Source organism: Lepidochelys kempii, chromosome 26 (assembly GCF_965140285.1).
Source record: "Lepidochelys kempii isolate rLepKem1 chromosome 26, rLepKem1.hap1, whole genome shotgun sequence".
NCBI classification, from domain to species: Eukaryota; Metazoa; Chordata; order Testudines; family Cheloniidae; genus Lepidochelys; species Lepidochelys kempii.
The window spans coordinates 1,494,636-1,516,712 of NC_136405.1; the positions used below are offsets into that span (position 1 = coordinate 1,494,636).

The window sequence follows — 22,077 nt, forward strand, 5'->3', positions numbered from 1 at the left end:
GCTACTAGATCGCACGCCCTGGTTCTCATGGGTGACTTTAATTTTCCTGATATCTGCTGGGAGAGCAATACAGCGGTGCACAGACAATCCAGGAAGTTTTTGGAAAGCGTAGGGGACAATTTCCTGGTGCAAGTGCTAGAGGAGCCAACTGGGGGGGGAGCTTTTCTTGACCTACTGCTCACAAACCGGGAAGAATTAGTGGGGGAAGCAAAAGTGGATGGGAATCTGGGAGGCAGTGACCATGAGTTGCTTGAGTTCAGGATCCTGACACAGGGAAGAAAGGTAAGCAGCAGGATACGGACCCTGGACTTCAGGAAAGCAGACTTCGACTCCCTCAGGGAACGGATGGGTAGGATCCCCTGGGGGACTAACATGAAGGGGAAAGGAGTCCAGGAGAGCTGGCTGTATTTCAAGGAATCCCTGTTGAGGTTACAGGGACAAACCATCCCGATGAGTCGAAAGAATAGTAAATATGGCAGGCGACCAGCTTGGCTTAATGGTGAAATCCTAGCGGATCTTAAACATAAAAAAGAAGCTTACAAGAAGTGGAAGGTTGGACATATGACCAGGGAAGAGTATAAAAATATTGCTCGGGCATGTAGGAATGAAATCAAGAGGGCCAAATCGCACCTGGAGCTGCAGCTAGCAAGAGATGTCAAGAGTAACAAGAAGGGTTTCTTCAGGTATGTTGGCAACAAGAAGAAAGTCAAGGAAAGTGTGGGCCCCTTACTGAATGAGGGAGGCAACCTAGTGACAGAGGATGTGGAAAAAGCTAATGTACTCAATGCTTTTTTTGCCTCTGTCTTCACTAACAAGGTCAGCTCCCAGACTGCTGCGCTGGGCATCACAAAATGGGGAAGAGATGGCCAGCCCTCTCTGGAGATAGAGGTGGTTAGGGACTATTTAGAAAAGCTGGACGTGCACAAGTCCATGGGGCCGGATGAGTTGCATCCAAGAGCGCTAAAGGAATTGGTGGCTGTGATTGCAGAGCCATTGGCCATTATCTTTGAAAACTCGTGGCGAACGGGGGAAGTCCCGGATGACTGGAAAAAGGCTAATGTAGTGCCCATCTTTAAAAAAGGGAAGGAGGAGGATCCTGGGAACTACAGGCCAGTCAGCCTCACCTCAGTCCCTGGAAAAATCATGGAGCAGGTCCTCAAGGAATCAATCCTGAAGCACTTACATGAGAGGAAAGTGATCAGGAACAGTAAGCATGGATTCACGAAGGGAAGGTCATGCCTGACTAATCTAATCACCTTCTATGATGAGATTACTGGTTCTGTGGATGAAGGGAAAACAGTGGATGTATTGTTTCTTGACTTTAGCAAAGCTTTTGACACGGTCTCCCACAGTATTCTTGTCAGCAAGTTAAAAGAAGTATGGGCTGGATGAATGCACTATAAGGTGGGTAGGAAGTTGGCTAGATTGTCGGGCTCAACGGGTAGTGATCAATGGCTCCATGTCTAGTTGGCAGCCGGTGTCAAGTGGAGTGCCCCAGGGGTCGGTTCTGGGGCCGGTTTTGTTCAATATCTTCATAAATGATCTGGAGGATGGTGTGGATTGCACTCTCAGCAAATTTGCGGATGATACTAAACTGGGAGGAGTGGTAGATACGCTGGAGGGGAGGGATAGGATACAGAGGGACCTAGACAAATTGGAGGATTGAGCCAAAAGAAATCTGATGAGGTTCAATAAGGATAAGTGCAGGGTCCTGCACTTAGGACGGAAGAACCCAATGCACCGCTACAGACTAGGGGCCGAATGGCTAGGCAGCAGTTCTGCAGAAAAGGACCTAGGGGTGACAGTGGACGAGAAGCTGGATATGAGTCAGCAGTGTGCCCTTGTTGCCAAGAAGGCCAATGGCATTTTGGGATGTATAAGTAGGGGCATAGCGAGCAGATCGAGGGACGTGATCGTTCCCCTCTATTCGACATTGGAGAGGCCTCATCTGGAGTACTGTGTCCAGTTTTGGGCCCCACACTACAAGAAGGATGTGGATAAATTGGAGAGAGTCCAGCGAAGGGCAACAAAAATGATTAGGGGTCTGGAACACATGACTTATGAGGAGAGGCTGAGGGAACTGGGATTGTTTAGTCTGCAGAAGAGAAGAATGAGGGGGGATTTGATAGCTGCTTTCAACTACCTGAGAGGTAGTTCCAGAGAGGATGGTTCTAGACTATTCTCAGTGGTAGAAGAGAACAGGACAAGGAGTAATGGTCTCAAGTTGCAGTGGGGGAGGTTTAGGTTGGATATTAGGAAAAACTTTTTCACTAGGAGGGTGGTGAAACACTGGAATGCGTTACCTAGGGAGGTGGTGGAATCTCCTTCCTTAGAAGTTTTTAAGGTCAGGCTTGACAAAGCCCTGGCTGGGATGGTTTAGAGTTGGGGATTGGTCCTGCTTTGAGCAGGGGGTTGGACTAGATGACCTCCTGAGGTCCCTTCCAATCCTGATATTCTATGATTCTATTTCCATCTAGTAATGGACACATACCATTGTTAGGATTCCTTTTGTTCCTAATATTCTTAAATTCCTTCTTATTGTCCTTAACTCTAGTGGCCATAGCTTTCTCCTTGTATTCTTTTTCTTCCCTTACCAATTTTCTACAATTCTTCATTTAGAGAGAGAGAGAGGCATATTTTATATCTATCCACCTATATCTCTCGATATATGCTTTCACTTCTCTTCTACACCAGGTTGGGTTGTTTTTTTTAACTAGTGTGGCCCTCTCTCTCATTTGTAAAAAGAAAAGGAGGACTTGTGGCACCTTAGAGTCTAACCAATTTATTTGAGCATAAGCTTTCGTGAGCTACAGCTCACTTCATCGGATGCATACTGTGGAAAGTACAGAAGATCTTTTTACACACACAAACCATGAAAAATGGGTGTTTACCACTACAAAAGGTTTTCTCTCCCCCCACCCCACTCTCCTGCTGGCAATAGCTTGTCTAAAGTGATCACTCTCCTTACAATTTTAAATTGGTTAGTCTCTAAAGTGCCACAAGTACTCCTTTTCTTTTTGCAAATACAGACTAACACGGCTGTTACTTTGAAATCTCTCATTTGTGGCTTTTTATGCATCTAGTAAGACGTTCTTAAACAGTTCCCAATCATTATTCACATTTTTGTGTTTAATTTTTTTCTCCCTGATCTGACCCAATTGTTTTCAACTTCGTAAAACTGGCCCTTTCGAAAAGCACCAGCTGTATGTTATTGGTTTGGACTTTATTCTTTTTCACATAACACATGTAATCAAGTCAGTCACTTGCACCTAAGCTACTTTTAGTTCTGTGATCAATTACTATTTATCAGTTAAGATGAGGTCTAATACAGAATTATCCCATGCTGGATGTAATACTTTTTGAGTTAGGAAATTGACATCTCTAAAACTTTTAGAAATTCCAAGGACACTTTAATGAGACCTCCAGCATACATCACTCAGATTGAAGTCACTTATGATAACTCTGCTTTTTTCCTACACATTATGGATGGGTGCTTACATATGTTAGCCATTGCATTTATCTGCAAAAGAGTTTAAAAAGTGATAATGGTAAAATACAAAAACACAAAGCACATTCTTTAAAGATTTCACACAGGTTTTTTTACTACAAAACAAGCAACAAAAATTTTTCACTACAAGTAAAGTGAGAAGCATTGTATCATTAGAAGATTTTTCACGGACCCAAAAGTCATCTTTACACAAGTGCAATTCACAGCTGAGAATTATTGGTGCAAATATCACAATCAAATGCACAAGCAGCTCACAAAAGAATTAAACAAAAGTCCAAATTCTAATGATGTATTGTTTGTTTTCCAAACTTCCACTTCATTCTATCTTACCACATCTGTAACTCAAAACTTCACTCTAAGCAACTGCTTGGGGACTGCTAGGAAAGAGGGAAAAATCTGCAGAAAATATTATAGGCTCTTTACTAATTCTGTCTTCCTGTATTGTCTGTTACCCCAAAATATCTTCAACATCCCAAGCTATGCACCACCTGCTAGCCTGAAAAAATGACTGGAATGTCACATGGAAACTTATTGTTCACACTTTCCTTTGGAAAAAAACCAGTCATTTCATCCCACATTTGTTAATATCAACATGTCACATGATCAAGAGGTCTAGTCTCTAGTCTAGGTGTGGGTACCTCTAAGTAGAGGGACCCTCATCTAAGGGCACTTGAAATACATGGCAAATATTTACAAAAATGGCTGAAGCCGTTTTGGTGCCTTCATATAAAATACAAACAGAAGAAAAACGACGAACATTTTCTCACACCATTCAAGTTACCTTAACTCTGCACCCATTTGTCTACTAAATCTGGAGAAACTAATCTTTGTGGTCCACACTTCATTTCCCAGGTGGTCCTTGCAAGACCCTGGTGGTAAATAGCACGACTATGCATCTGTACAAAAGCAAGACTCCGCATAGGGGGCAAACGCACATTTTAAAATATATTAGTTATTAAAAAGTGCTGCAAAGCTCCACGTTGATCAAGCTGTTTGGCCTCTACCAAGTCGTCCACTGCATTTTGTGGGAATTCACTGTATACAAGGGAAGGATACCAGAGCTGGGGTGAATAACATGAATGATGGTGGCACTATTTTAGCACAGTGAACCAGGAATTAGTTTCCAAGACACATTTTCGTCTGCCACTATCCTGTGGCCTCGGAACCAGTCTCAATGCCGTTTTGAAGTTATGGGTGGGGGAGAGGACAGAGAAAAGGGGACGTAGCAGGAGTACTAAAGCCGCTGGTAGCTTCTTCCTTGGAGAATCAATCATACCTGTGCAATCAACTCAGACTTTGCCATTCCAGGCCCTTGGACCCCTTTCAGCAATAATTCATTAGAAATACTTAGCATCTTTATGGCAGTTTACATCTTCAGCGCTTTGCACAACCTTAACTATGGTTCACCCTGTAATTAATGTTCTCAGACACAGGGCTCCCTCACGGCAGTAAGTCTGAGTCATGCCACTCAAGGCTTTATATTCACAATCACGTCAAATGGTTACATATAGTCAAAACCGGATGTTTTATTAGCTAAACAGGAGGTCAGCTGAAAAAACAAAACAAAACCCACAACAATATAAAAGAGAAAATCTAGTGCAAATAAAGCCAAAGGGGAAAAAAACCCAATCTAAATGTAGACTCCTACAATTCAATAATATAACTTTTGCTGTACCATTTACATTGATTCCAATTCATATTCATTGTTTCAACATTTCCCACGGTCTCCCATAGAACTAGTTTGAACTGATTGGCATGAAGTGGGGGACTCCATTCAGTATTTTAAATAGGTTGACAGGAAATATAAAAGTATATATTTAGTTGTTTTGACTAGAACGAAAATATAAAAAAGTAAAAGAATTCGGCATGGATTCCTGAAATCTGTCACCCCAAGCATGTAACATTATTAAAACATGCTCTGGCCAGCTGTGTCCACAAAGACAAAAAGGTACAACTACATTCAGGCTGCATTACAGTCGTGTTGACCTATCTGCATTCACCAGATATTACTTTAAAAATTCTAAAACTGGCCTCTCTCTCCAAAAGCAGGGCATCCTCAACACAACTAGAATCTGAAAATATGGGGCTTAAGCAATGCATGTAAGCGCTACTTTCATTTCATTCTGTGCTGAGTCAGTACGTACGGATTTTCAAGCTATCCTCCCTTCTTATTAGGCAAGCCCTCATTTGTCTTTTAAATGTTCATTACAACTCTGAAGAATATGGTGGACGGAGCCAGGGATATGTGTCTGACGTCCATTGTTTTTTTGATTCCCCTCCCCTGCTCCGGTCATAAAAATTGTAGCCTATGATTCTAGTGGTCACTTTTGTTAGTATTACTGTTCCCATCACAGTAGCACACATTATGCACACACCTGATTCTGAACCGTCAGGGCAAAGGGGGGATATGACTGACGTGTATACAATCATGATTGGTGCGGAGAAAGTAAATAAGGAAGTGTTATTTACTCCTCATGACACAAGGTCTAGGGGTCACCAAATGAACTTAATAGGGAGTAGGTTTAAAACAAACAAAAGGAAGTACTTCTTCACACAACTCACAATCAACCTGTGGAACTCCTTGCCAAAGGATGTTGTGAAGACCCAGACTATAACAGGGTTCAAAAAAGAACTAGATAAATTCATGGAGGATAGGTCCATCAATGGCTATTAGCCAGGATGGGCAGGGATGGTGTCCCTAGCCTCTATTTGCCAGAAGCTGGGAATGGGTGACAGGGGATGGATCACTTGAAGATTACCTGTTCTGTTCATTCCCTCTGGGGTACCTGGCATTGGCCACTGTCGGAAGACAGGACACTGGGCTACATGGACCTTGGGTCTGACCCAGTATGGCCATTCTTATGATAAGAGTCAGGGAAATAGGTCTGCAGACTGTGGCAAAGGTTCCAAGTTAATCTTTGAGCCCTCACCTCCAATCCTGGCTCTCAGCATAACATCGATCAGAGCCTAAACACCACAGCGATGGGTGCCCTATGGAAACCTGAGATGACAGATACTGTTGTTCTACACAAGGGTTTTCAGTCTTATTTAACAGCTGTGCTCAAGTATGGTTGAAATGTGGTTTTAGCCAGGGCTGAAATGGATTTTGGCTGGCCAGTGTGGGTTACAAAAAAACTCTTTGGTACAGGTAGAAATGGAAGCAAGAACATATTATTTCAGTTTAGTTATAACATGATTGGCTTCATCCATACTTATGGGCCAAATCATGATAAAGCTCCATATGGCCCCAAACTGAGTTTGGGCCAAGCTTCCATATAGTTCTCAAAACAGCTAAATCCTGTGCAGGCCAGGACAAAACAAGGGATTTTCTCCAGTGGAGTAATATTAAGCAGAGTTTGTAGGGCACACGGCATTGCTTCATGCAGCCAATGACAACCGTCAGACAATAAAAAGAAGTAGAAATCTTTGCTATCTCAAGACCACTCCAAGAGATCCCAAACCTACAGCTGCTGCAGTATGACTGGAACATTTCAGACAGAGGTTTCAACTTCAATTTATTAGAGACGGCAAGAGCATGCACACGTCTGCTTTAGGGCATGAAATTCCATTTGGAGTCTTCGGCAGGGTTTACACTAGCCCTTTTTCCCCTTAAAGATCTCTCACGCTTGCTAACAGGAAGCGGCTAGCCTAGGCAGAGTTCTGGGTCCCCACCAGCTTTTAACCATCTCATCTAACCCGCCTCAGAGCAAGTCTACAGCCCATGGCAACAGTGCTAGTAAGGCTTCACTGGGGGCCATTCTCTACAGCAGCTGCCTTCTGTTCACAACGGTCAGCTTCTTGGAGTGGAGGCAGCACTGAAGCTACAAATAGCTGGAACTTGCAACCCATTCAGCAATGTCTTAGTAATAAAGCAAGGGATGCTTTTAATTACTTACGATGGTTTGAACTTGCTTTAGCCTTGGATATGGGTTTCTAGCTAGATGTGCTGCTTTTTAGATAAGCAGCACCTCATCCTTTGTGCTTACTCAGACAAAATTCCCAAGGAAGTCACTGGTGGGTTTGTCTGAGTAAGGGTGGGAGGAGAGGCGGCTCGGTGCAGAAGCAGCTGGACACACAAGTGGAAAGAATGGAAACTCCCCCCTACGCAGAGGCTGGCAAAAGGCCTGTGAACCACTGAAGCCCTGGAAATAGCGATGTAAGAGGTGCACCTGCCTTGTACAGGCTTTACAGAGTCTTCAAAAAAATCACAGAACAACCTGAGCCACTATTAAAACCCCCCACAGGAAATAAAGAGACAGGAAAGAGAGTTGTGTGATGTCTATCTGAGAGTGATTACTTACCCACTTCTTAGGTGAAAAAGATCAAACACTCTCTGCTGTAAATTGTTTTATACCCTTTGTGCATCAGCTTGTTTTGTTATGGGTTAATGCCACGTTTGCACTGCTTAAAAAGAGTTCTGCTTATTTCTGTGTAAAGGTCGAGAGTGCATGCTGGTTGGATGGCCAAATCATCCAAATTTCATTGTAAATATTCTGCTTTCACTACATATTAATTAATACTTCAAGATTCAGGCATTTTAATTAAATCTTTGTGCCCAAGTGTATGCAATACAAGATTGGATACATACCTGAGAATATTCTTGCCACAGATATTCAGTTACACCTAGTCTGCAAAGAAGTGGTGCTATCCTTGACTCACATTTAAAATATATATATATATATATATATATATATATATATATATATATATATATATATATATATATATATATATATATATACCAAGAAACATGTTTGTTATCATCAACGCATGAAGCGTTACATAAGTCTGAACAAGGAGCTTTCTCCAGAGTCTGACATCATGTAAAGGCCACGGACAGAAAGGAGTTACTACAAAGAAAATAGATTTGTTAATACATTGTTAGTTGGCCACTGTGAAGAGCTGGTCTCCTAGAAAACTGTTTTCAAGTTGCAGTGTTCTTTCTTTTTATAAACACAGCAGATTTCCTAGTGTGACCCACTAATTCCTTTTTGGCCTGTATGGGGGAGACTTTCAAAGGCACAAATGGGAAAGAGTTAAGCATCCATCTCCTACTGAAAGTCCATGAGAACTGGGCACCTAACTGCCCTCTGTGCCCTTGACAATATCTTGTCCTATATTTCCTGCATGATTCCCAAGAATTCAGAACCACGGTATTTGCTAAAGGTAGTGCTGTTTTGTCAGATTAGGCACCGGGGGCTGATGCTTCCCAATTTACACCCTGTGCGGTCATCATTTATGCCTGCACAAAGTGAGCACAAAATGGGTTTAAGATCACCAAGTCACAGGGATGTCCTCCTAAAAAAACAAAGAGCTGCCTTTGCTACTGACAGTTCTCACTGCCTTCCGCCAGCAGCTGCTTCACCACTCTGGCAGCGTGGTTGTACACAAAGAAACCTAATGGGCTGTTAAAGGTGGGCTTTCGGCGACGGGTGAGGAGAGGGGAACTGTCACAAATATGTGACCTCCACTTCCTTTTCTGGGAAAGCAACACTGTCAAGGGAAGTGGTTCTCCTAAAGCTCGTACCACTGGAGAGAGTTGGCAAAAACAGGACAAATTCATCCCGGGCAATTAAATGGAGTTTCACCAGCGATTAATCCGGCCCAATGTGCTTAGCACATGTATCCACACTTGTACTGAGGAGACCAGCTCTTTCAGTCCAAAATCTGATCTGTTTCAGCAGACCGAGTACATCACATTGCAATGGTTATTACACAAGTGGAGTGCTAGGCTGGCTCGGGCTAGCTGATACCACGACACGTGCCTGGGGTAGAATCAAGGTACCTTTGCATTAAACTGCTATCAACAGAGTTCATCATTTAAAAAAAACCTGAAGGCGAAAAGAGCCTGGGTTTGGTTACACATCAGAGGTCCGGATGTTCTCGTCGTCCAGGTTAAACACAAATGGCTTCTCTTTAATGTGCTGGGGTTCAGATCTGTGCCGTACACGCCTCTGCTGCATGGCTCCAGCGTCACTCTCTGTGAAGGAGGGCACAAACACCGAGTCTCTCATATACCCGGGCATCTCCTCGATCACGGGCTGCTTCCCTCCTGGCTGCGGCACTGGTGTCCAAGGCTGCCAGGACGGGGTGGAAGGGGTTTTGCAGAGTGCTTTCCTCTCCTCCCCTGGGTGTCTCATTCGGGGCAAGGAGGGGATCAAGGAGCTTGAAAGATTGGAGCCCCCAGGCCTGCTCATAGAAGAAATGGATCTCACGAAAGACATTTCCTGCAAAAAGACAGGCAGAGCAGAGGGGGAAAGGTGGGGGTTAGTTCCTGTAAAAATTGCTCTAAGCATCCTGGAGGACGATTCTAGAGATCAGGACTTTAGCACTGTATATGCTTCAGGCTTCAAGGCAAGGACAAGAGAATTAAGTGAACTATGCAAATCTGAATTCAATTAGCTTTTGCTGTTGCTGAATCTTTTGCCCAGGCTTCAGGGAGCATTGCTGATATCATAGCCAAGCTCGACTGAATGATTTCTCCTAACTTGTTGTTTTTAAAACTTGTTTTGGATGAGTGGTAGACAAATCCAGAGACAGCATGGTCTCATCCTGGAAACTGACTAATTCACTGAACGTTTGCACGAGCCACTAAATAAATCATATCAGCTTAAAAATAATGGATCTTTAGTTGATGCTAAATGTGAAAAGGAAAGGATATAACCTACCCTTGGGCGGCTTTTCAGGGCCTGCATCGCCTCTGTGATTGCTTTGATCCAGCTGTGCATATCCTCAGGGCTGTCTGCCTGCAAAACATACCAGACAAAAATGAGATTTCTGCCTGCATTTTACAAGTCACTTAGAGCAGAAACAGTTCAACCACGATATCCAGGGGGTCTGGCCAGTGCATCTCTGATGTTAACAAGTACCACATATAGAGCATGGGACGAGCTTTCCTTAGGTCATAGATCTTATGACCTTCTAGTTCAGCCCAGATCTATTTTATAACTAAAAACCCAGTTCAATTTCTGTGAAATTGCTTCACGTGTGTCATTAGGATTTCACCCACTTGGGAAGTCCAGAATGGCTGAAATGTACCAAAAACAGCTTTTTGTTTACATTTATGAGACAATCTTCAGGGGTGAGTAAATCATGCTTAGCCTGACTTCTAAGGTATCCAAACCCAAAAGCTCAGGAAATCAACACATACTGGGCCCTCAGGATGCACTCAACATGCTGCAGGATCAGACCCATTATTAGCAGCTCGTTCCTGTAATTCTCCTGCAGGGTGATTTTTGTCTGATGAGACAACACCATATGGCCAACCTCTTTAAAAACCAAAACAGGGCTACCCCCCCACAAAAAACACAAAATGTAAGTTACAAACCAACTCCACCAGGGGGCAAGAGCTATACAAAGAATGCGGGGAGCAGAGACGTTTCAGTGAGCCTGGCCTCCTCACCAGCGCCTTCCCGCCCCCGCGCTAACCGAGGGAAACAGTTTTTAAAAACATGAGAACCCCCTCTGCCCCCAGCCATCCTGCACCGCCCCTGAAGGAGGGACATGAAGAGACCAAACAGGCCTTTTCCATCTCCAATTGTTGTGGTCCCACGGCAGTCCCGATCTGGGCCAGAGGACAAGTGGCACAGTGCTGTATTTGGCTGTCTTGCAGGAGACCGGCAGTCAGGTCCCACGCTCCCAAGTCAGCAGGGGTTTGGGGCTTTGCAGATGTAGTTTATTCAGTCCCTGCGTGGCAGGAGGCACCTTACATTGCTTTCAGGGAGCAGCTGGAGACCACACTGGAGCCAAAACACACCCACATATAAACCAAGGCTGAGCCTGTCAGCTGAAGCAGAAGCTGATAAAGCCCAGTGATTTTCCAGGCCAAACTGAATTCTGTGCTGCAGAACCTCCCCCATGGCTCTGCACAGGCAGAGGACCTTCCAGGGGGCCCCGAGACCAGGCACTCTCCTGATTACAGTGGTTCCCCCTCTGCCAGATAAACTCCTTTCTCCCACATACACAAACAATTCCCAGGCGCCCACAGAACAAAATCCTGCACAGCAGCCACAGGAAAGAGCTTTGCATGCTCAGGCCTTCTGGGTTCCCTGGATGCTAGCCCGGCTATGAACAAGGTGGGATCTGGAAGGGCATTTTGGATACCGACGTGTGCACAGAAGGCCGAGGTGGAGAAGGAGGGTGATGTGAACTGGAGAGGCTGAGCAATAGCCTTTGCTGGGCCTTGCCGAGCTCCTGCTTTGCCAAGCCTCGTATTTGGACTCTGGGATAAAAGGATGGTTTGTGAGCCTGCACTTTATGCTTCAGAAACAGAGAGGCTACAGCTGCCAGTCCTCTGGCATTTGGCTTTACAAGCTGAAGCAACAACCAGTCTGCAGAGCAAAATCAGGCAGCTTGTTACATGAGTCCGTGACCTTGTCTATGGGAGGAAACTGCTTGTCACAGCTATTGCAGAACAAGCTATTCTGCAATAGCTCCCAACTGGAGACTATTCTGGAGCAACAGTGTTTTTTGTTCCAGAGTAATCAGCCTGCTTCCAAAACACTTACTTCCAAAGCAGAGTAATAATTCTGGAATAAAAGTGACATTTATTCCAGAATACAGTGTCCACACAGGGAGCCACTGCAGAATAGCTATTGCAGAATAGTTTATTTTGCAATAGGTATGCAAGTCAATTTCCCAATGTAGACAAGGCCAGAGAGAGGGTTTGATGCTCTGTTCACCATGGCAGCCTGCTCTCCACACGTAAGCGTTTCCTGTGGAAGGGTTCACGCAGGGAGAAAACAGAAGATAAAGATGTGCTCTTCTCCAACAAGCGCTAGGGATGATTCCCCTCTTGGTAATCCCCACCATCCAGTACTGCAGAGGGATGCTGGCCAGTGAAAACAAGCCGTGGGTGGTGCTTTCCTGCAGGGAGTTGGCTGCCTGTTTGCTTCTCACATGTAGCTAAACACATTCATACATCAAGAAGGCAACACCAAGGGGTCTCCAGGGAGCCCACAGGATATTTTCTTTTAAAGATGTCACTTGCTTGGTGCGGCAAACACATATACTTATCCACTGCCCTAATCCCCGACATCACGAGCCCACACTCTGCCCCAGCCTTGGGCTGTAGGGAGCACGAACCAATTGTCCCTGCAGTCAGAGGGGAATGGAGTCTCTCCAGCCCTTGGGCTCTCTGCCAAGGTGTCCCACGCGGGGCTGGGTGGAGGTGGTGATTTCTCTGACAGAGTTGCCTGTCTGACCAGAAATGGGGCTGAGACACATCCTGACTCACCTCACCCAGAGGCCCCCGCACAAAGATTTCAGGGTGATGGACATTTATCCCTGGGCTGGACGAGGCAAGGAGAAGCTGGTGGGCACCTCTAGGGGGAGACAGAAGCTCCACAGGACACCCAGCTCTGAACGGAGCAAAGACCACGGGGCGTCTATTCACAGGGCCCTCAGCAGCATCTCACATGAGTCGTTCCAGGCAGCGAGATTCCTTGGGGCATGGAAAGCTTCCCTCAGTAGCTTCTTCTCCCACTGCCCCGAGACCTCTGGGGACTCAGCTCTCCTCTCAGTGCCCCTCCTTCACCCAGCCAGAGGGGGCACTAGATAGCAACGTGGGGCACTTCCTCTCCCCACAGGCTGAGAGCAGCCACTGACCCCATACCAGCCCAGCAGCAAAGTGCTGAGCAGACACCGGGCTCCCGAACTGGCCAGGCATAGCGTGGGATTTCCTGTCCTCTTGCAGGGGTGAGTGATCTGGATTTCGTCCAAGAGGCAGCTGCAGCTGGCTCAGACCCGCCTGGCTTACACAGGCATTTGCAGTGCTCAGGCCAGATACTGCTCAGTTTGAATTATTTTGTTTTGGGTACTAACTCAGCAAATAAACTAAATACACCCAAAGCCTCAGAGCCCTGAGTCGGGGACAGGAGGCAAGCTGGGGCACAAGCTCTCAGAGGTGCACAGATGGGGGCTGTGGAGCATGTGTCCCCAAGGGCTGCTGCATCTCTTGAACTGTTGTAGTGAAAGAAGACAGCTGGCTGTAACTGCTTGGTGGGTGTGCAGTACACACTGCTTTGCATGGTCTCTGCTGAAAAAACAACAACACCCGTCTGAAGGCGTGCGTGTGTGTGTGTGAGAGAATCAGTCTAAGGGTTTGGGGGAGTGAAGTATTGTCTTTAAACTGATGTTCATTTTGCAATTTCTCTGGCAGATTGAGTCAATGTGTAAATACTACCCAGTGTAGACACACTCCAGCTCCCTACCTGTCAGCCCTTTCTTTCCTGTCATCCCCTGGAGATTCAGAACATATGTCTATAGCTCTGTACGTACAGGGCCAGACTCTTCCTGGCCGTTTACTTCATGTGATCATTAACGCCGTTGCAAAGCAGATGTAAAATACTCCCAAATCGGGATGGTAGCATTCTGCACTGGTGTAAATGACTGCTCAAAACACAATGTAATGGAGAATCGGGCCAACAGACTCCCAAGCATTCGTTTTGGCTGGCGTGGAAAGAAAGAATTAAGAGGGGCTAGAAGTAGAGGATAACCAGCTGCTCTTAGCGAATGTTTGCACAGTGCCCTGGAGAGGGAAAGGGTGAGATCTGAGCATTATCATTGTGTTAGGATCAGTATTTGCCCTTAAAAGCAGCCTGCACTGCTGCAAGCCAGCCCACCATTCACTTTCCATCCTCCATGTGGCACTAGGAGCTGGGAATGATCAACAGCCCTGGCCTGACTGACAGCAAACTTGAGGACAAGGAAGCTGCAGTCATGACTTTCTCCACTTGGATTCTTATCTAAGTGTTGGTACTTTCGTGTCTACATGTTTCTTCCTGCCCACACAAATAGCTGCAATTATAAATATACAGAACTGGAGAACTGAAACCAGCAGGCAGTTTTCTTCCCGCCCCCTTCTCTGCCCCCCTCAACTGGAGCTTCGAAGCTGAGCTGAGTTGAGTTGTACACAAATTCACCTACTTGTGTTTTCTGGTTGAAAGCCCATCAGGGAGCATCCTGTTTAGATGAATGTGACTCACACCAACTGTCAAGAGCTAAATTTACTGCCTAATAAAGTAAACTCAAAGCAAAACTACGGTCCCCATTATGAGCTCATGTACAGTACAGATTATCTAACCGTTTTAAAGTCCTCTTAAACTAGGAATGATTTTACCTGGATGTAGAATGTCCTGGAGCTTGTTATGATTTCAAAGAGATTGTCCCGCATGAGAAGGTCACTTGAAACAAAAGAAAGAGAGAGGTTACCCTGAATTCAACATATGCAGGATAGACTATTTCCTCTTTATGCTCATATCTAGAGAACATTAACAACAAAATATTCAATGCAGACCTTGGATGTCTTCAGTATTGATCTTAAGAAACACAGACCTCAATTCTATATAACTTATCATACACCTTGTTTACACGCGCACACTGCAGTCTGCAAGCCAAATGATTCTCAGCCCCACTTTATACAAAAGTTCCATTTATAAATAGTTGATAAAGGATAATAAATGATTAATAGGGGTTTTAAATAAATGGCTAATCAATTGTTAAAGTCTAGCAGGTCAAGGGACTGCTTATAACCATAGATTATAACCATCTACAACACCTTCTATTGATGTGCTTATAACACATACTATTCCTGTCTATTTGATTTATTAACTGTTTATTTGGATCCTAAGTGTGACCTAATTCTCTGTCAGTCACATGGTTTTTAGAATCCTATAATATCAGGGTTGGAAGGGACCTCAGGAAGTCATCTAGTCCAAACCCCTGCTCAAAGCAGGACCAGACTCAGAGAGACTGCCGAGACTCATCAAGCCCTCGGATCGGTACCCCTTCCTGCTTATCCACGTGGGCACCAATGATACTGCCAAGAATGACCTTGAGCAGATCACTGCAGACTACACGGCTCTGGGAAGAAGGATAAAGGAGTTTGAGGCGCAAGTGGTGTTCTCGTCCATCCTCCCCGTGGAAGGAAAAGGCCCGGGTAGAGACCATCGAATCTTGGAAGTCAACGAATGGCTACGCAGGTGGTGTCGGAGAGACGGCTTTGGATTCTTTGACCATGGGATGGTGTTCCAAGAAGGAGGAGGAGTGCTAGGCAGAGATGAGCTCCACCTAACGAAGAGAGGGAAGAGCATCTTCGGAAACAGGCTGGCTAACCTAGTGAGGAGGGCTTTAAACTAGATTCATCGGGGAAAGGAGACCAAAGCCCTGAGGTAAGTGGGGATGTGGGATACCGGGAGGAAGCACGAGCAGGAGAACGTGAAAGGGGAGGGCACCTGCCTCATTCTAAGAAAGCAGGACAAACAGCAAGTTACCTCAAGTGCCTATACACACATGCACAAAGCCTGGGAAACAAGCAGGGAGAACTGGAAGTCCTGGCACAGTCAAGGAATTATGATGTGATTGGAATAACAGATACTTGGTGGGATAACTCACATGACTGGAGTACTGTCATGGATGGATATAAACTGTTCAGGAAGGACAGGTGGGGCAGAAAAGGTGGGGGAGTAGCACTGTATGTAAGGGAGCAGTATGACTGCTCAGAGCTCAAGTATGAAACTGCAGAAAAACCTGAGAGTCTCTGGGTTACGTTTAGAAGTGTGAGCAACAAGAGTGATGTCGTGGTGGGAGTCTGCTATAGACCACCGGACCAGGGGGATGAGGAGGACGAGGCTTTCTTCCGGCAACTCACAGAAGTTACTAGATCGCAGGCCCTGGTTCTCATGGGAGACTTCAATCACCCTAATATCTGCCGGGAGAGCAATACAGCGGTGCACAGACAATCCAGGAAGTTTTTGGAAAGCGTAGGGGACAATTTCCTGGTGCAAGTGCCGGAGGAACCAACTAGGGGCAGAGCTCTTCTTGACCTACTGCTCACAAACCAGGAAGAATTAGTGGGGGAAGCAAAAGTGGATGGGAACCTGGGAAGCAGTAACCATGAGATGGTCGAGTTCAGGATCCTGACACAAGGAAGAAAGGAGAGCAGCAGAATACGAACCCTGGACTTCAGAAAAGCAGACTTTGACTCCCTCAGGGAACGGATGGGCAAGATCCCCTGGGAGAATAACATGAGGGGGAAACGAGTCCAGGAGAGCTGGCTGTATTTTCAAGAATCCTTATTGAGGTTACAGGGACAAACCATCCCGATGTGTAGAAAGAATAGTAAATATGGCAGGCGACCAGCTTGGCTTAACAGTGAAATCCTTGCTGATCTTGAACACAAAAAAGAAGCTTACGAGAAGTTGGAGATTGGACAAATGACCAGGGAAGAGTATAAAAATATTGCTCAGGCATGCAGGAGTGAAATCAGGAAGGCCAAATCACACCTGGAGTTGCAGCTAGCGAGGGATGTTAAGAGTAACAAGAAGGGTTTCTTCAGGTATGTTAGCAACAGGAAGAAAGTCAAGGAAAGTGTGGGCCCCCTTATTGAATGAGGGAGGCAACCTAGTAACAGAGGATGTGGAAAAAGCTAATGTACTCAATGCTTTTTTTGCCTCGGTCTTCATGAACAAGGTCAGCTCCCAGACTGATGCACTGGGCAGCACAGCATGGGGAGGAGGTGACCAGCCCTCTGTGGAGAGAGAAGTGGTTCGCGACTATTTAGAAAAGCTGGACGAGCACAAGTCCGTGGGGCCGGATGCGCTGCATCCGAGAGTGCCAAAGGAGCTGGCGGATGTGATTGCAGAGCCATTGGCCATTATCTCTGAAAACTCATGGAGATCGGGGGAGGTCCCGGACGACTGGAAAAAGGCTAATGTAGTGCCCATCTTTAAAAAAGGGAAGGAGGAGGATCCTGGGAACTACAGGCCAGTCAGCCTCACCTCAGTCCCTGGAAAAATCATGGAGCAGGTCCTCAAGGAATCCATTCTGAAGCACTTAGAGGAGAGGAAAGTGATCAGGAACAGTCAGCATGGATTCACCAAGGGCAAGTCATGCCTGACTAATCTAATTGCCTTCTATGACGAGATAACTGGCTCTGTGGAGGAGGGGAAAGCAGTGGATATGATGTTCCTTGACTTTAGCAAAGCTTTTGACACGGTCTCCCACAGTATTCTTGCCAGCAAGTTAAAGAAGTATGGGCTGGATGAATGGACTGTAAGGTGGATAGAAAGCTGGCTAGATAGTCAGGCTCAATGGGTAGTGATCAATGGCTCCATGTCTAGTTGACAGCTGGTATCAACCGGAGTGCCCCAAGGGTCAGTCCTCGGGCCGGTTTTGTTCAATATCTTCCTTAATGATCTGGAGGATGGTGTGGATTGCACCCTGAGCAAGCTTGCAGATGACACTAAACTGGGAGGAGAGGTAGATACGCTGGAAGGTAGGGATAGGATACAGAGGGCCCTAGACAAATTAGAGGATTGGGCCAAAAGAAATCTGATGAGGTTCAACAAGGACAAGTGCAGAGTCCTGCACTTAGGACAGAAGAATCCCATGCATCGCTACAGACTAGGGACCGAGTGGCTCGGCAGCAGTTCTGCAGAAAATGACCTAGGGGTTACAGTGGATGAGAGACATGCTTGGGCAGTGCCAACCATCTCATGGGCAGAGGCAGATGGGACCGCAGGATGCCTGGCCATTAGGAAGCATTTTCCATTATTTCTGACTGTTAAAATGCTCTTAGAATGCCAGGGGCTCTCCAGGAGCAAGAGAAGAAATGGGTCCCAAGAGCAGCACAGCAGCAAGAAACAAGGCTGCAAAACCAGGTGCAACAGCCCAGGGTAACACAGGACGCCTTTTCCAGGGGTAGGGCTGCCACTGTGATCTGTTCCAGCCCTGGCTGGAGAGAGAGAGAGAGGCCTGTGATCCAGCCTCTCACACCCCTTGAGCACTCCGTGGTCAGAGTGATTTAGGTCTCTGAAGTGCCTTGTGTTCAGAAAGATCCCAACACGCTTTACCAAGCATAGTCTGTAAACCGGCATTGCTTCAGCTACTCAGCCATATGGTGCAGCATCTGAGCACACACCCTCATAGCCACCTTATGCAGCAGGGCACTGCTACCACCTCCATGGACAGATGGGAAGCTGAGGCACAGAGGAATTACGTGACTTGCCCAAAATCACTCAGCAAGTCTGTGGCAGAGCCAGAAAATGGACCCTGGTGTCCCGAGTGCCCCTGCAAGGCTCTAGCCACTAGCCCATCCACAGCTCAGAGCTGGGTCGACAGACTCCAGCTTGCACTCCAAACAGCCATGTAGACATCACGACTCGGGCTGGAGCTCGGGCTCTGGAGGCCCCCTCCTCCCTCGCCGGCTCAACTTCAGAGCCCGAGCTCCAGCCTGAGCCGCGATGTCTACACAGCTACCGTCAGTGCCGTGGCTGTTGGCCCACCCGGGCTAGCACCTCTGAGGATAAAGTCCTTTCGTGACCACTCCACTTCACTTCTACAGGGACTGAATCCAACAGAAGTGCAGGAAAAGACATTACCCGGATTTGACTAGACATTCGTGGGTCTTGAGGACGTCCTTGAGAAGGATCGAACGCAAGGGCTCCTTGTCCTGGGGAGACACGACAGAACAGAGTCAGTGGGTCTGCATCAACCTCGCGGGCTGCTCTGGTGGCACTGGGAGCCCACTCTAGTGCCCAGGAATTTTGTGAGACCTAAGAGCAACCTTCAGCAAAGCCTCCATGGACAGAGTCCTGGCCCTTGGCCCCCGGCTGGAATAAAGAGAGAGGTCACTGGGTGGGAGCATCCCCAAATGGCGGCTCCATGCAGCATCTCTCACCCCCCCAAGCCCTAACCCAGGCGCAGCACCCAGTGAACAGCAACTGAGAAGGGGAAAGCAGAGGAGCACGGCAAGGTTTTGCGTTTGTTTCTTTCAATCTGTTGGATCGCATTGAATTCGTCCCCTTTCCATTCTTAGCTCAGCACCCTCCTCTCCTGTCTGTCTCCAGTCTTTGAGAGTCCAGTGGGCATCTCACAGGTGTGAGGGGGCACGGCAGTGTACACACAGTGAAGCGTGCAGCCTGGGTCACTAAGCCCAGGCCTCTGCTGTCGCAAGCAACCCCCGTCATATAATCCCATCCGTAAACTTATCAAGCTGGATTTTAGAGCTAGACTGATTACTTGCCCTCAGTGCTATTGGGAGGCTGTTCCAGAACCTCATTCCTCTCAGTGATGGTTAGAAGCCTTCTTCTAGTTTGTCCTCTAAATGCATCCATGGCCAGTTACAGCTGCGATGCCAGCATGTGTGCGTAGGCGTGCAGGTCGGGGGTATGCTGGGAGGGGAGCATGCACGCGTCCGCGTGGGGTTTCTTGCTTGCAGAAACAGGACTCAGAACTCCATGGTGGTTCAGGCAGAGGAACAGCCCCTGCGGCAGCCAGCTTTGAGCCGCGTTTGTGTCAAAGGCACAGCTCCCCTGCCTGTCCCGAAGACCAGCCGCTGCACCTGCTCCCTGCACTCCTGCAGCGTGTGGGCTCTGTTCTCAGCTTTAGCCCCAATTGTGGGGTTTTCTCCCACAATATTTTCTGTGCTCAAAATGCTGATTGATTTTAACAAAAGCCAAAAATGCAGCCTTGCAAATGCCAAGCCCAATACACCCATGAGCGGAGGGACAAGTGGACAAGGTCACCCAGAGAACTGCGTGCAAGAGGGGGCTGCTTACCTGCTCGCACTTGAAATAACTGATGGTAAAGTCGTCAAGAGCAAAGTACCGGCGTTTCCAGCTCTTCCTCTGAAAAACAGAGAGAACAGTCCCTAATGCTTCCAGGGTTGAGTTCCAGCCTCCCCAGCTCCTCGGAAAAAACAAATGGGTCCTGAGAACCTAGGGGTCGCATCTTCCAAAGAATGAGCACTGGTGAAAGCTGTAAGCCTGCTCCACCAGGAAACAGGAAGCTCAGAGTTAGCAGCTCATAACTCAGGGTACTAAATCACCCATCACTGCTCGGACACCAAGACCTGTGCTGCATCAACACGGCCCCACTCCCTCCTCCTATGCAGAGGAACTGTTCACGCCAATGTGACACCTTGGACCCCGAGAAGTGAAAAGCTCCCCTTCTGGGCACAGTGGTGTGGGGGAAGCAAGAGGAGGCTCAGAAGCAATAAAATCAAGCCCCCTTCAAGCCCCCGCACTGCTCTGCTCCATGAAGGACTCAGTGCGACTCTGCAGCACGCACTCACCACATTTCCCTGCTTCACACAGTAGCCGCTTTTGAGGACGGGTGGCCCTGTGGATGGCTTGGAGGCAGAGGTGGGTATGTAGCTCTGGGAGCGTCTCAGAAGAGGGTGAGTGGCCAAGTCGCCTCCGTCTGCTCCTTCCCCTCCATTCTGAAACAAAAAAGAAAACAATACTTGGAAACCTGCAAACAGCCTGTGGACGGGAGAGCGGACGGCACATGCATGCTTGAGCCTGGCAGAACAGCCGAAGGAATTTAGCAGCCCACCCTCTAATCTATGCCTGCCCCCTGCCACAAACAAATGACATTTTATTAGCCCAGCTGAACACCACACCTGCCCCATGCAAACACGAGAGCAACGTTTGCAAGTGCCCTGATTTTCAGAAGTGAAAAAAAAAAAAATGCACAAGCTCCGCAAACCTTGGCCTCGGGGGTTGGGATCCTGGTCGGCACGCCGCAGCTTGGGAAATCCAACACAGAGCAACACCAAGGAGCTGGCCTTAGTCCCACAGAACATGTGGAGTCAAACGCTAGCAGGACGCACTCATATGACGCGCACTTTACATGGACGAAGAACGGGCTAATTGACAGATCTCAAAATGTAGTTGTTGTCAATTAATCAGCTTCAAATGGGGGGGTTTCTAGTGGGGCTCTGCAGGGACCAGTGCTAGGCCCAAAGCTATTTCACCTTTTTACTAGTGATCTAGAAGTGAAAATAAAGTCACTGCTAATAAAATCTGTGGATGACGCAAAGACTGAACATAAGAACGGCCACACTGGGTCAGACGAAAGGTCCATCTAGCCCAGCATCCTGTCTTCCGACAGTGGCCAGTGCCAGGTGCCCCAGAGGGAAGGAACAGAACAGGGAATCATCAAGTGATACATCCCCTGTCGCCCATTCCCAGCTTCTGGCTGTCAGGGGCTCGGGACACCCAGAGCAGTAGGTTGTATCCCTGACCATCTTGGCTAATAGCTTTTGATGGACCTATCCTCCATGAACTTGAATCCAGTTCTTTTTTGAACCCCACTATAATTTTGGCAACATCCCCTAGCAATGAGTTCCACAGGTTAACTGTGTGTTTTGTGGAAAAAGTACTGCCTTTTGTTTGTTTTAAAGCTGATGTCTATTAATTTAATTGGGTGACCCCTTATTCTTGTGTTATGTGGAGAGGTAAATAACACTTCCTTATTCACTTTCTCCACCTCATTCATGATTTTATAAACCTCTATCATATCAACTCTTTTCTAAACTGAACAGTCCCAGTCTTTTAAATCTCTCCTCATATGGAAGCTGTTTTGTTGCTCTTCTCTATATCTTTTCCAATTCTAATATATCTTTTTTGAAACAGGGCGACCAGAACTGCACACAGTATTCCAGGTGTGGGCACACCATGGATTTATATAGTGGCATTACGGTATTTTCTTTCCTAATGGTTCCTAACATTCTGTTCGCTTTTTTGACGGCCGCTGCACATTGAGTGGATGTTTTCAGAGAACTG

General features: G+C 46.9%; 1 protein-coding gene across 3 annotated transcripts in view; it reads right to left on the minus strand.

The window, feature by feature from the left end:
- Positions 1-3,388: 3,388 nt before the first annotated feature.
- The window catches only part of PLEKHA2 (pleckstrin homology domain containing A2), a 53,536-nt gene continuing 34,847 nt past the window's right edge, over positions 3,389-22,077 (minus strand). For all 3 annotated transcript variants that reach the window (XM_073324790.2, XM_073324788.2, XM_073324789.2), the window contains 6 exons: positions 20,583-20,729; positions 20,068-20,136; positions 18,889-18,959; positions 14,628-14,691; positions 10,177-10,254; positions 3,389-9,735 (listed from right to left, as the gene is read on the minus strand). In XM_073324790.2, the coding sequence (XP_073180891.1) occupies positions 9,367-9,735; positions 10,177-10,254; positions 14,628-14,691; positions 18,889-18,959; positions 20,068-20,136; positions 20,583-20,729 (798 nt within the window). In that variant the 3' untranslated portion in view covers positions 3,389-9,366. The remainder of the gene's footprint in view (positions 9,736-10,176; positions 10,255-14,627; positions 14,692-18,888; positions 18,960-20,067; positions 20,137-20,582; positions 20,730-22,077) is intronic.